Source organism: Chaetodon auriga, chromosome 6 (genome assembly GCF_051107435.1).
Source record: "Chaetodon auriga isolate fChaAug3 chromosome 6, fChaAug3.hap1, whole genome shotgun sequence".
Classification (NCBI taxonomy): domain Eukaryota; kingdom Metazoa; phylum Chordata; class Actinopteri; order Chaetodontiformes; family Chaetodontidae; genus Chaetodon; species Chaetodon auriga.
Genome location: NC_135079.1, coordinates 10,439,168 through 10,451,365, shown reverse-complemented (window position 1 = coordinate 10,451,365; position 12,198 = coordinate 10,439,168). Strand labels below are relative to the sequence as shown.

Sequence of the window (12,198 nt, the reverse complement as noted above, 5' to 3'; positions counted from 1 at the left end):
GAACCTCATGACGAGCTGACCTGAGCCAGGAGTGAAAAACACTGGACAGAAATACACAAATAAAGTTTGTTTGTGTACACTGACATAGGTTAAGCTTTTAAAGAAGAACTGAGAAATAGAAACTGAAGAAAAACACAGAAAATGCCAATTGAGCGCATGACTATATGCATATAATGCAAAATTAACTCTTGATATCACATAAGAAACAAAAAAAACATGATCAGATCAACCACAACTATATGCATTTGTAAGTTAATGGTGATTCCTAATGCTTGAAAATGCGGGATGAAACGTGATTGAATGAGAAAGACTAGAATTCTTGTTAGTATTTATGACCCAAATTTATCATTTGTCTTGTGCATCCTTCGCAACTTCTATATTATTTGTATTTCTACTCTAATATAACTACTATAAGGTAAAAGCAAACGGTGTTCTAATGTTTGGTGTGTTTTTATACTTAGAAAGCAGCTTCGTGACTGCGCTGACACTGTGTGGCTGGAGAAACCAGGGGCCACCAGGGGCCCTCCTCACTTAAACAGGCAGTCTGTGCCTTTTAGGTGACGGGGCCTGTGTAACATGAGCCGGACTGAAAACTGTGCGCTTTATCCGGCTGCCAGTGCAGATGCTGTTCGCCAAAGAGAGAGAGAGGAGGTGCATGATGGATCCCGTCCCACTTCTGCTCATCTTTGTCACATCTTTGCCATTTTGCTCGGCGGTCTACAACGGGCCCCTCCAGCCGGAGATCTCCAATGGCACTTTCCATCACTTCTTTGTCCCGGACGGGGATTACGAGGAGACTGAAGACCCGGAGGAGTGCCAGATGTTGTTTAAATTCTCGGATGTGTACCCATGTGGGGCCTCAGAGGAGAGGGACTCCGTGGTGCGGGACGACTTCATCATCACCAAGCTGCAGGCGGAGGACTCGGCGCGGCTGCTGGAGGGCATCGGCCGGACTGTGGCGCACGACTTGGACGGAGAAGACAGCTACGGCAAGTTCCTCCAGCGGGAGATCTCCCAGATCGGCGAGGCTTTCTCAAGCGTGGACAAGTCTCTGCTGGAGCTGGAGGTGAAGTTTAAACAAAGTCAGGAAACTGAGCTGAAAGAGGAGCAACAGCTGAACGGCTACGTAATGAAACAAGTGAGTGACATCAGGGACGCGCTGAGGGGAACCACGGACATCTCTGCAGGACTCAGAGACAAACAGGAGCTGCTGTCCCTCATCATCCGCAGCCATGGCACCAGACTGAGCCGCCTGAAGACTGAGTATCTGAATGTTGGCTCATAGTGGGTTTATGCAGCTCAGAGTGTGTGTGAGTGTGTTTTTCTGTGTGTGTTTGTGTGTGTGTGAGACAGAGGACCCTCCAGTTGAGCAAACAACTGGAAAGTTCATTGTGGCTTATGAATATCCTGCCTAATTATGTTGAATATCTCCGACCTTTGGTTATCCCCGTTCCTTGGTCATGTGTCATTATAGGGAGCTGGAACAAAAACATGTACACATTCCTCTGAGTCAGGAGGGGAAAAAGGAAATGTGGACATAAATTCTGTCTGCATGGAGCTCTCTGTGCCACCTCTGAGGAAGAGATTCATTCAGAGGAGACTGAGGATAAAAGCAGATTTATCTGCCTTTTTAATCAATCAAATATCTGCCTTTTTGTCTGTACGGTTTAACTTATGTTGTTTGTACAATTTTAGGTTATTACAGATCAATAAATGCTTAATATGCATCACAGTGTTTAATTTTCCCTTTTATTTTTCTGAACAAAGGTTTTCTGTTGCAAACTACACTCATTTGTCCTGTGACAGACAAGGCCATACAGTGGTGTATTATAAAAGCCATCTCCATCCTTTGAAGCCTGGCTTTACCATAAACAGTGAAAACCTTTGAAATCTGAACTTCTGGATTTTCCTCCTCTGTCATGTCTTTACGTCACCATGTTTGTTGTTGGCACTACAAGTGGCAGACTCGACCGTCCCGTCAAGTGGCCCTGGTTAATTGGCGTCTGAAGTCTGTCACTGCCTCCCACTTCCATCTGGAAGCCATTGACTCAAGTATGAAATATGTTTGTCCGCAGGCAGCCACTCTCGGCATTATCTGCTCTTTTGTCTGTCAAGATCTATAAAATTCGTGGTTGATATGTAATGATCCTGTGTTGGACTTCTGACTTGTTTCGGATGATGTCATTCGCTGGTTAAAAATGACTTACAGCTTGTTTAAATCTCCAAACGAAACAACTCTGAGCTCTTCTGCCGTGTTGACACACTCCTCATTTCAGACACATTGTTTATGGGAGGAAAGTTGTTTTGAATTCCTGAAAGACATTAACTCGACAAACTAATCTACTGTTGGGCTGATTTAATTTGCATTGCCTTGAATTTAATATTTGGAATGCCTTTGCTCGTAATCTGTGTATTTTCTATCTTTAACAACCATTTAAATTGTTCTATTTTCCAGCCAGCATCTGCAACAACCACTGAGTAACTGCCATAAGCGTGCCCTCTTTTTACACAGATAATGTCTCTGCTGATGTGAAGGAGCCAGATGTGCTGCCATGAACGCAACTGGGTGTGATTTCCTCTGTCTGGTTTTCCTCACAGTCCAGCTTCCCCTGAGGGACCCCTTTTTAAAAACAGCTCTCCGTAGCTCAGCTCAGTGCGGGCCAACCCTGTCAAAAACCCAGAGCTGTAGGAGCTCGGTCTGTGGAGAAACCCTATATGTCTGTGCGGCTCTTAATTTTCAGGGGCACTGCACAGGGCTCACAAGATCTGATTAAAAGAGTTGGTTAAAATTTCCACTGTGTGTGTGAAAGTAGAGTGGGTCACGAAGCCTCTCATGAACAACCCACTCATCTTACCTAATTTGTCCTTTCTTGGCTCAAATCGTTAATTCCTCCTATAGAAAAAATATTTTTTCTGTAAATTGGTTTCAGGTCCAACAAGCCAAGAAGGAGGAAGGTCTGAGCGTTGAGCACGCTGTTAGAAGAATGTTTTCTCCTCACTGACATATTTTAAGGACAAACAAAGAAAGGTCAGGAATGCGGTCGACCTGCGAACACACTGATCCCTCGCTGTGCCGAGCACAAAGCCCCAAAACCTCATGCCTCTGTAGTGTTATTATTAGCAATAGATGAGAACTATATGACTACCACAACTATTATTATCATGCAATGAATACTCCTGAATATTACAACCACTACTAATACTGTAGTATTACCATCCTCCAGCTGTATCTGCCACTAAATGATTTCTGTTTGAAGAAAAGACACAAGCTGGTCACTGATCACACTGTAATGACTATAGAATTATAGATTTTGACAGAATAACTTTAATTTTAGGTGCACTTACTAGCTTTTAACCATGTCTCATGGTACTCATCACCAGGTCAACACATGGGAAGCGAGTTTTTTAAGGAGCTTTCAAAAGCATCTCAGTGGACCCCCTCCGTGATGACTGAGAAAACTCCCACTGAGCAAAGTCCATCCTCTCACGAAGACAATGAGATGTGGCTGAAAGCTTTGACAAGAAGCTAGCAAGTGGACCTCAGGTTAAGATAGTTTCGTCAAACTGCTTTCAAAGGCCATGAATGAACTTGTTGAACATGTTACAACATACAGTCTAATACTTGAACAGTGGCTGAGAAGTTTTCAGATCTGTTACTTAAATCAAAATAGAACAACCACAGACTGTAGAAGTAAAAGTACTGCATTCAAAAATTTCCAAAAGTATAAGTGCCTCAATATACAACTGGACTACAACCCTGATTCATTACATAGATTAAAAAAAACAAAACAAAACATGAAACATAGATAAAAACACAACACAGTAATTTGCAAACAAACTAACTGTTACTACTTGAAATACATTCAGGTATCTCCATCTATGATATTACAGGTGTACATCATAATTCATTACATGATTATATTTTGGATTAGTAATCAGAATCTGCAAAGTAATTAGTTACTTGAGTCATTAGATAACTGTAGTGGAGCGGAAAGAACAGCATCTGCCACGTTGAGGTTAGTTCAAGTACCTGAAAGCTGTACAATAATTAAGTACACGTTGTTACTGCAGTTCCTTCCCATCACGGCTCAGACAGCCTCAAACACTGCACTCATGTTCACTTTCAAGCACTGAGCATGTTTACTTATCCAACACCTCAGAGCTAAATATGTACTTTTCAGTCCACTACATGTAACTGACAGCTGTGGTTAGACGTCACTTTGCAGAGTCGGCTTTTACATGCAAAACGCTGACTGAGCTCCCTGTTGACTTTAAGCTAGCCAGGAGCGTGTGGAGTAATCAGACCACCTAGACATTCAACTGCTTTTTAAAGCTGTGGGCACATGCAGGACATGTTTCTCTTCTATAAACACACGGTGCAGGTGTTTTGCCTCAGTGGTACCAAAGAGAGTGCAATACGATAACATTGTGAAAGGAACCATTCTTTACAATGAGCTTTCATATATATTTACATTTTACTGCAACTGCTTCGTTCTGTTTATATAAACCTCGTTTTACCGGATTATTCCAGGCTGTTGTGATTCTTTACTCTAGTGAATAACTGCTTCCTTCTTTCCCTTCAGTCTGCAGTTTGTACAACTCATTCATGAGCAATAAGGAACAGTGAATTACTGCTGATTGCATATTATTGCATTTATAATACAAAGCATGACATTTATTAGATTATGAACTGAAACATCCTTACAAAAACACAGTCTCCAGTATGGTTTTAACCAACAGTTATGATGAAGTTGATGAAGATAATGAATATAATTTGAGCAATACGTGGTAAAGCTAAGTAGTAACCTCAGGAAATGAGCAAAGCCATCAATTGAATTGGATGTCAGAAATATTTAATTTCTCATAAAAGTTATGGGAAGGAGTTACAGCTCACAGTGGCTGGAGTGCACGTTGTTAATGGAATAAAACATTTAAAACAGTCATCGATCATAATACAAGTGTAAGTTTAGCCGTTGTCAGATTAAAGTGATCAGAGAGCTTCTGATGCAGTTTTATCTGGATTTCATTTCTTTTTTTATGGACCACTGACGTTAATTAAAGGAGGTTTTATTTCACTGCACAGCAGACAGTGACTTCACTTTTTTCTGTTCTGTTTTATTTGGGGTTTTTTTTTTATTTTATTTTTGTCTCTCGGTTTTGGTCACTGACTCAAGCTTTGGTCAGTTGCACATTTAAGCGTTCAGAAGTGGTTGAATAAAACAGACTTCTTGTCGCACTAACAGGAACATAAACAGCTGCTGTTTAGAAGTAATGCTCTAAAAGTTTGGGCTCCATTAGCAGGCTCCTTTGTCTGCTGACACACCAGTAAACTCCTGTCAGAGTAAGAGAAAAGACCACCACAAAGAAGTTTACATCATGTCGGTTCAGTGTTACACAGGTTAAAAAAAAAAAAAAAAAAGGGTTTTCCATGGCTGTTTTATTTTTCAAAAATATTTCGATGGGGGTAAGACCTCAAGAACAACAAAACATTTCCCTCAAACACAGTTTGGTCTTAATGCTCATATTTTTCCTTGAATAAACACAAATGCATCTGCATACATACAATTCAAAAAGTACATGTACATATCTTGTTTTGAACGGGTACATAATGATACACAGTTGCCCTTTGAAATGTGACAGTACACATCCATAGTTTGATCTTCAACACAGATTTCAAAGTTGTGCTATTGATCTCTGCCAGTGTTTCTTTTTCTCTTTTTTTCGTCTCAAACTAGCAGATTTTACAGGGGAAAAAAAAAAAAAACTTTGTATAACTATTCTCCTCTCAAAGAGCAAGCAATAACACTGAACAGTTCATTCATAAAGAGGGACGGAAAAAAGCACCAGAGGAACTGAAATCTTCTTCAGTCAAATGTCACCTCTTTTTCATTTTCATGTGAGCGAGAGCCAGCGTCCTGTGCTTTCTCTGTGCCAAGCTGTGTAAAGGCTCTCTCTGCTCTGAGTCCCTGGGTGAAACTGTCTCTGGAACAGGGCTCGTCACCGTTTCAGGATGAGACAGGTGTCTGTTAGATGCGTGGCGGCCTGTCACACGCAGCCGTTCTCCTGCCTGGGCTTGTGCACCACAGGGGTGTGTGGAGGGTAGAGGGAAGGAGCCAGTGTACACAGGAAACCAGCCAGCAACGTGAGGCCCAGTCCACCCCACGCGCAAAACATGGACCAGCCGTAACCATGACTGATGTCCTCTGGTATCCCGAACATGTAGCGGGGATAGCGGGACAGTTCAAAGTTGATCCCAGCCACACATGTGCAAAGGGAGATTATGCAGCATGTCCCTGCAGCAGAGAAGGAGAAAAAAAAAAAAAAACAAGTCAGGCACGACAACAGCCCATTTCCATCTCCTCTGATGCATCATTTCACCACCCTCTCATTAGCAAAGACCTTACTGCCCCTCTGTGGTGATTCAGGGTAGTGCTCTTTATGTAAAGTGCATCTTACCTCCCATGAGGAAGAGAAGTCCAGCGACATACTGCATCAGATCATGCTCCTTACAGCAGCCCAGCACGCCTATGATCCAGCCGAACAGGATGATGGATATGGCCATGCCTATGAAACTGGCGGTCATCCTCTGGAGGTCTGCAAAGCGCACGGAGAAGCGGGCTTTGTTGAAGTTTCTCGACATTAATTCATCAGATTATGAGGGGGGGAAAAAAAACAGGGGGCGAACTCACGGAGCGCGTGCCACTCATCCTGCCTTATTGTCTTCGTCAGATTGATTGGCAGGTTTCTGGGCAGCACTGATGATGAGTAGTAGTATTTTATTGGTGTGCAGCGCGGAACCAATCCTGTGGATGTAAACAACACAAAGAGGATGGCACATAAGCACCCAGATCAGATAAAGAGGATATCACAAGGCTCTCTGCTGCCACCCCTCACCCCCCCCTCCCAAAAAAAGAGCACCCAACCCCCTTCCACCACCACCCACCCACCCACCCATCCACCCACATCATTGTGGAGTAGCTTATTGTACGCATCTCGAGGCTTCTGTTACTACAGCTTGCCCTTTTGTGCTGGAAAATAACACGTCGACTGCGTTGTAACTGTACCCCGCGTTATTACTGCGTAGGCCTTGAGGGTCTGTGCGCAGCATCAGCACCTTGGATAGCGCATTCGTGCGCAAAGTATTTACAGACAGCGCCTCACACACCACAACAAAAAAAAAATGTGCAAAACAAACACATTATAGCGCAACCCATGATCCCCTGACTCCAAACCTTTAAAGATCAAATCTTCCGTCTCCAAGTCGTATCCCTCCCGGTGGCACTTTTTCCACAGTCCGGTGATGGTGGAGTTGTACTGCCGACTGCAGAGGGACTCCATGGCCGGAGCAGGAGGCAAGAAGTGCCGCTTGGCCCGCAGCAGCATTTCGCCGCTGACACTGGAGCCCCTCCTCTCCACATTTTTCTCCTTTGGCAACATGCGAAGTGGAAGGTTGTTGTTGGAGATGTAAATGTAGCCGGGGTCGTTTCTTTTGTTTGAGTAATTCTTGCAGCGTTCCCGGTGCCTCCTCGCGTCAGTCTCGTACCAGTTGTCTGTGCTGATCGCTACTGCTATCAGTCCCAAAGCGCAAAACGCCAAAAAGAGACCCGCCACGGTTAAAGTCCTCATAGCAGCCATGTTCCATGCGTATCTCGCCTCGGTACCGTGATAATTCCACGGGACAGCGGGACTCCGCTCCTGGCTGCTGCTGTCAGTATCTGAGGTGGGGAGGAAATTCGGCAGTACGTGGAAATCTGAGCTGCAGAAAAATCCCCAAAGCCCTCATTTCTTTGATTTGTCAACCACCGCCGAAAAGAGCCAAATTCCGAGGCGGAGGATAAATAAATTTGGGCCTCGATGAGCTATTTTGGTTGTCTCCTCTATGCCTCTGAACTCAGTCTAGCCTAGATACTGGTCAGTCCAACATTTCTTTCCAGTAGATGGAGACAGAGCAAATATTTGAAAGCACAACAAGCCCCAGGCCTGCACTGCACAGTGGATCATGATCTGAAGGAGAGGATGGCCAAAGTTTGATACTGAAGCAAGTTTCCTCCCTCAGGTTTTTATTTCCTGCATCACCTCAGCCGCTGTTGTCTGAAGTGTTCAGTTATGAAAGACAGACCATATTAAACCCACAGAGGGCCTCATTTTCTCTCTCTGGTGTGCACAAACAGTTTCATCACACCCAGCATATCGCCTCTGGTAACTTTCCATCCCACTGGGGCCAAACCTCTCAAAATACAGTGGAATGCTGTTTGGTTCATTGTGTAATTCAGGAGAAACCATGAGAAAAGGATACAAAAAGAGTCAAAAAGTGATTGTTATGCCACAAACATATGATATATATTAGTTTTTAGCTGATAACGTCTGATGTCTAGCAGGATTTATGGTCACGACAGATGTTTCTATATGCGTCTGACTTTCAGAGTTTACACTTTTTTGAGGGCGAAAATATGACAACGCAAACAAATTACAGGGACACAGAAGCTCCGGACATTTCAGTCAAAACATACTGGTTTCATTCTCTTGGTCAACACTTCCTCAAATTAAACCATAATGGCAAACTAAAAGAGGAACAAGCCTGGCTCCAAACTTCACTTTTGGTTTCTGCTCCTGTGTTCACCAACTCTTCAAAAAATTCCTACGTGAATAAATGTGAAAGGGGGTTTGTTGCGACTTACAGTAAGAAAACAAATAAATCTGCACAGCAAGCACAGGAGAGCCTGGTTTATTTATTTATTTATTTATTACTTAATTATGAAGAGTTCAATGAAGTAACAATGTTATAATATTTAGGTTTTATCTTGAGTTAGGAATGAATGCAGGATTAATGTTGCTGCAAGGTCACATCAGGGCAACACAGCAATTAATGAGGGGGGGAAGTTGAAGCATACAAAGGGATTCCATTGAATATGTGTTAATAATTGTAGATGGGTTGTGATTGCTTATATTCTGCTCTAAAAAAAAAAAAGGAATCATTGCTGCACTACATGCCTCTTAAATATGCAATAAAAGGCACGTCAATGTGATTGGTTCATACTGTAAATTACACCAGACCATCAGGAACTAGCTGATCACTTGAATTTGACGATTGGATGATATGAATGCAGGCTGTATCAGGTCCAGCTTATTTCTCGCTTTCAGTTCCCATTTGTCTGGTGAAGTCAGAGCTCGACGGCGTTGCGTGTTTCTCTGTGAAGCAATAAGAAAAAGTTAACATTTATCACAGGCTTCGAGAACCGAGATTCTCATGCTGCCTTGTTTACATGATGGATGGATATGTCATACCACCTGTAAGTGTTTACTGCTTTATTCTCTCAATTTTGACCTTTCACAAAACAGATGAGGGGACTGAGGAGAGTGTTCTGCTGTTTATTCTGCGTGTTTCTAAACAACACTTTTCCCTATGAACATGAGAAGAAGAGGGAGACTTACACTTTTGAGTTTTATGAGTGTATGTATGAACTTGGGACTTGTTTCCTCGTCTTTGTGTGATATTACAAGCAATAAAAATAGAGTAAAATAAATGAAAGTAATTCTAGTGGAACAACTGATGGTCATATTTGACAAAGAGACTTAAGCTCACTGTCTCTTTTCCTCTCCCCTCCAAAAGGCCTCAGAGGAAATCATTCCGAATGAACCTGAGGATTATCGACCACCTGCGGAGCTGTACCCCTACCTCACTAATGTGGGGGAGATTTATGAAGGTGAGAAGGCTGCATTTAAAGAGCATGAATCACTCCACGACAGAGTGCCTTACACTTTCTGCCGCTTTCAGACCACAGATGGACCTTTCACTCTGAGCGCCTCCAGCAAGCGGACTTCGACAGTTCTCCAGTGAATCACCTCACAGAGCTTCAGTCTGTGTCTCCTCAACAACTGACACAACCCTACCGCTACAGCGGCGAGCCTCTGGCCCTCCACCTGGACCCACCGCTCGGACCCCTCTCTGTGTCACCACAAGTGAGTTCATGTGCAGATATGCATGACGGTAACAGTGTGAAAAGACACGATCAGTATGTTCTGGTACAGCATGAATACACAGACGTAGCAAAGGAAAACCACCATCCTAATGGAGGAAAAAGCTCCTTAAATTTAATGCAAGGTCAGTTTTGAGTGCAATCTTGTTATTTCTTTGTAGCAGTAATGTTCTGCAGTGATGAAAAAGCTGTATTATGTGATTTCCCTGTGAGTGAAGGACAGAAGCTAAAGCATAAAGGGCACCAAAAAAAAAAAAAATAATAATAATAATTTTTTTCTACTTATCTTGATTTGCTACTAATTTAACAGCCTTTTCCACCTTTTAAGTGAAAATGGTGGCAAATTAAAACATTAACTAATGCTGCTACAAATGATTGTTCACAAATCAATGTTGATTAATCTGTCATTGAGTTTCTGAACGAATTGCCTCGTCCGTGAGGTGTCAAAAAATCATGAAAAATCATGACTAATTTATCCAGTTAGCAGTCTAAAACCCAAAGATATTCGGTTTACTATCATACAAGACAAAGAAAAAGAATATGAGAAAGAACATTCACAATTAAGGAGCTGGAACTGATTAACGTTGTTGATTAATATTCTGTCAATCGATTAATCAATTAATCAAGTTATTACGTCCACTCTACTGTTAATATACATACATGAGTGGACATGCCCGCTCCAAAACTGAATACTAGGTCAGAACAGAAAGGGCTCCTCACACTAAATCAATTGTTGTGACCATAATAACAGTACAATATACTTTCAGGAATTACCCTGAAGAAAACATCATGGATTTAGATGCTTTCAAATGTAAAATAATAATAATAATAATAACTTCATCTCTACAAATACAGTGCATGATGTGGACAGCCGGGGATATTTTCACTGAAATGTCGCTCACACCACGTGGTCCTGCTGAGCACTGAGTTCTATTTTGGCAGAGTTACTTCCTCTTCTAGAACAATGACAGGGTTTAAACCAAAATGTCAGGCCGTGATTCACTGCAAGTGAAAAACCACTGCTGCTCTATCACTCCTTTGTGTAAACTTGAATCATGACACACTTTAAAATTTCTCCTAAAGATCCCATATTACACCTCATCCCTGTGCTACCAGTACCAACCCTCTGCCTCACCTGGCCATTACTACTCAGAAGAGGAGCACAGAGAAATTAGTCCCCCGTTCGAGGTATCAGATGGGGAGGATGAATTTGAAGACCACTCCTCCTTCAGGAAAGACACTAGTGAGTATACCCAATAGCTGGGACTGATCAGATCCAGTATCAGTATCTGCACCAGATCAATCCACACACTGATCCAGATTTCAGCCTACTTTTAGTTTGCATATTTAATTGGGGCTTACGCATAATACCACCAACAACAATAATGATGAAAATAATGATATTTTTAAACAGAGCTTTGATATCAGTATCATCAGATATCCAAGTTCAGGTATTGGAATCGGATTGGGACTGAAAATAAGTGGATCAGTGCATCTCTGTTTCCAATGCAAATTTTCTTCTGACATTAAAAGCACTGAAAGTATGGAAAAAAAATGTATAACTGTCAGACAAAACTGCTTGAACAAGTGTCATATTTTCTAATCCAGACAATAAGAAGAAAATCCGCCTGTACCAGTTCCTCCTGGACTTGCTAAGAAAGGGTGACATGAGTGACAGTATCTGGTGGGTGGACCAGGACAAAGGCATCTTCCAGTTCTCCACAAAACACAAAGAAGTTCTGGCCAACCACTGGGGTACGCAGAAAGGAAACCGCAAAAAAATGACCTACCAAAAGATGGCTCGAGCTCTGAGGAACTATGGCAAAACTGGAGAGATTAAAAAGGTGAAGAAGAAGCTGACCTACCAGTTCAGTGAGGCAGTGCTGAGGAGCCTCTACTTGCGTCAGTATCCTCACTGATGAGGAAGCAAAAGCCATCTTTCATTACGCTGAAATCACTAAACTAGCCAAGATTGTGTTTTGCCTGTTTGCAATTTTAGTTAGTTTTTCTACCAAGTTTTCTTGCGTATTTATTTGTGATGTACAACCTCTGTGGCATTTGCTTTCTACATAAACTGCTTCATCCCAGACTCAAATGAAGTTTGTGTGTTTGTGTACAAGGATTAAGGGATAATTAAACATCAGGGACATTTCTTTCTTTTTTTTCTTTTTTTTCTTTTTCCTTTGTCATGAGTGCGTAAATAAATATAATGTTCGACTGG

At 42.2% G+C, this 12,198-nt stretch overlaps 3 protein-coding genes across 3 annotated transcripts; 2 read left to right on the top strand and 1 right to left on the bottom strand.

Moving 5' to 3' along the window:
- The first annotated feature begins 587 nt into the window (after window positions 1-587).
- On the top strand, window positions 588-1,643 carry fibina (fin bud initiation factor a). The gene has a single exon (XM_076733538.1). It carries the CDS (start codon window positions 623-625, stop codon window positions 1,283-1,285), a length of 663 nt encoding a protein of 220 aa, XP_076589653.1. The 5' UTR covers window positions 588-622; the 3' UTR covers window positions 1,286-1,643.
- A 3,777-nt stretch (window positions 1,644-5,420) lies between these two features.
- tmem276a (transmembrane protein 276a) lies at window positions 5,421-7,931 on the bottom strand. The gene is made up of 4 exons (XM_076733804.1): window positions 7,233-7,931; window positions 6,690-6,803; window positions 6,457-6,594; window positions 5,421-6,293 (listed from the first exon to the last, which is right to left on the bottom strand). Exons 1-4 carry the CDS (start codon window positions 7,633-7,635, stop codon window positions 6,046-6,048), a joined length of 903 nt encoding a protein of 300 aa, XP_076589919.1. The 5' UTR covers window positions 7,636-7,931; the 3' UTR covers window positions 5,421-6,045.
- Window positions 7,932-9,107: 1,176 nt separating this feature from the next.
- Window positions 9,108-12,142, top strand: spi1a (Spi-1 proto-oncogene a). Its single transcript, XM_076733955.1, has 5 exons — window positions 9,108-9,290; window positions 9,611-9,704; window positions 9,776-9,960; window positions 11,061-11,220; window positions 11,586-12,142. Exons 1-5 carry the CDS (start codon window positions 9,264-9,266, stop codon window positions 11,894-11,896), a joined length of 777 nt encoding a protein of 258 aa, XP_076590070.1. The 5' UTR covers window positions 9,108-9,263; the 3' UTR covers window positions 11,897-12,142.
- The last annotated feature ends 56 nt before the right edge of the window (window positions 12,143-12,198 follow it).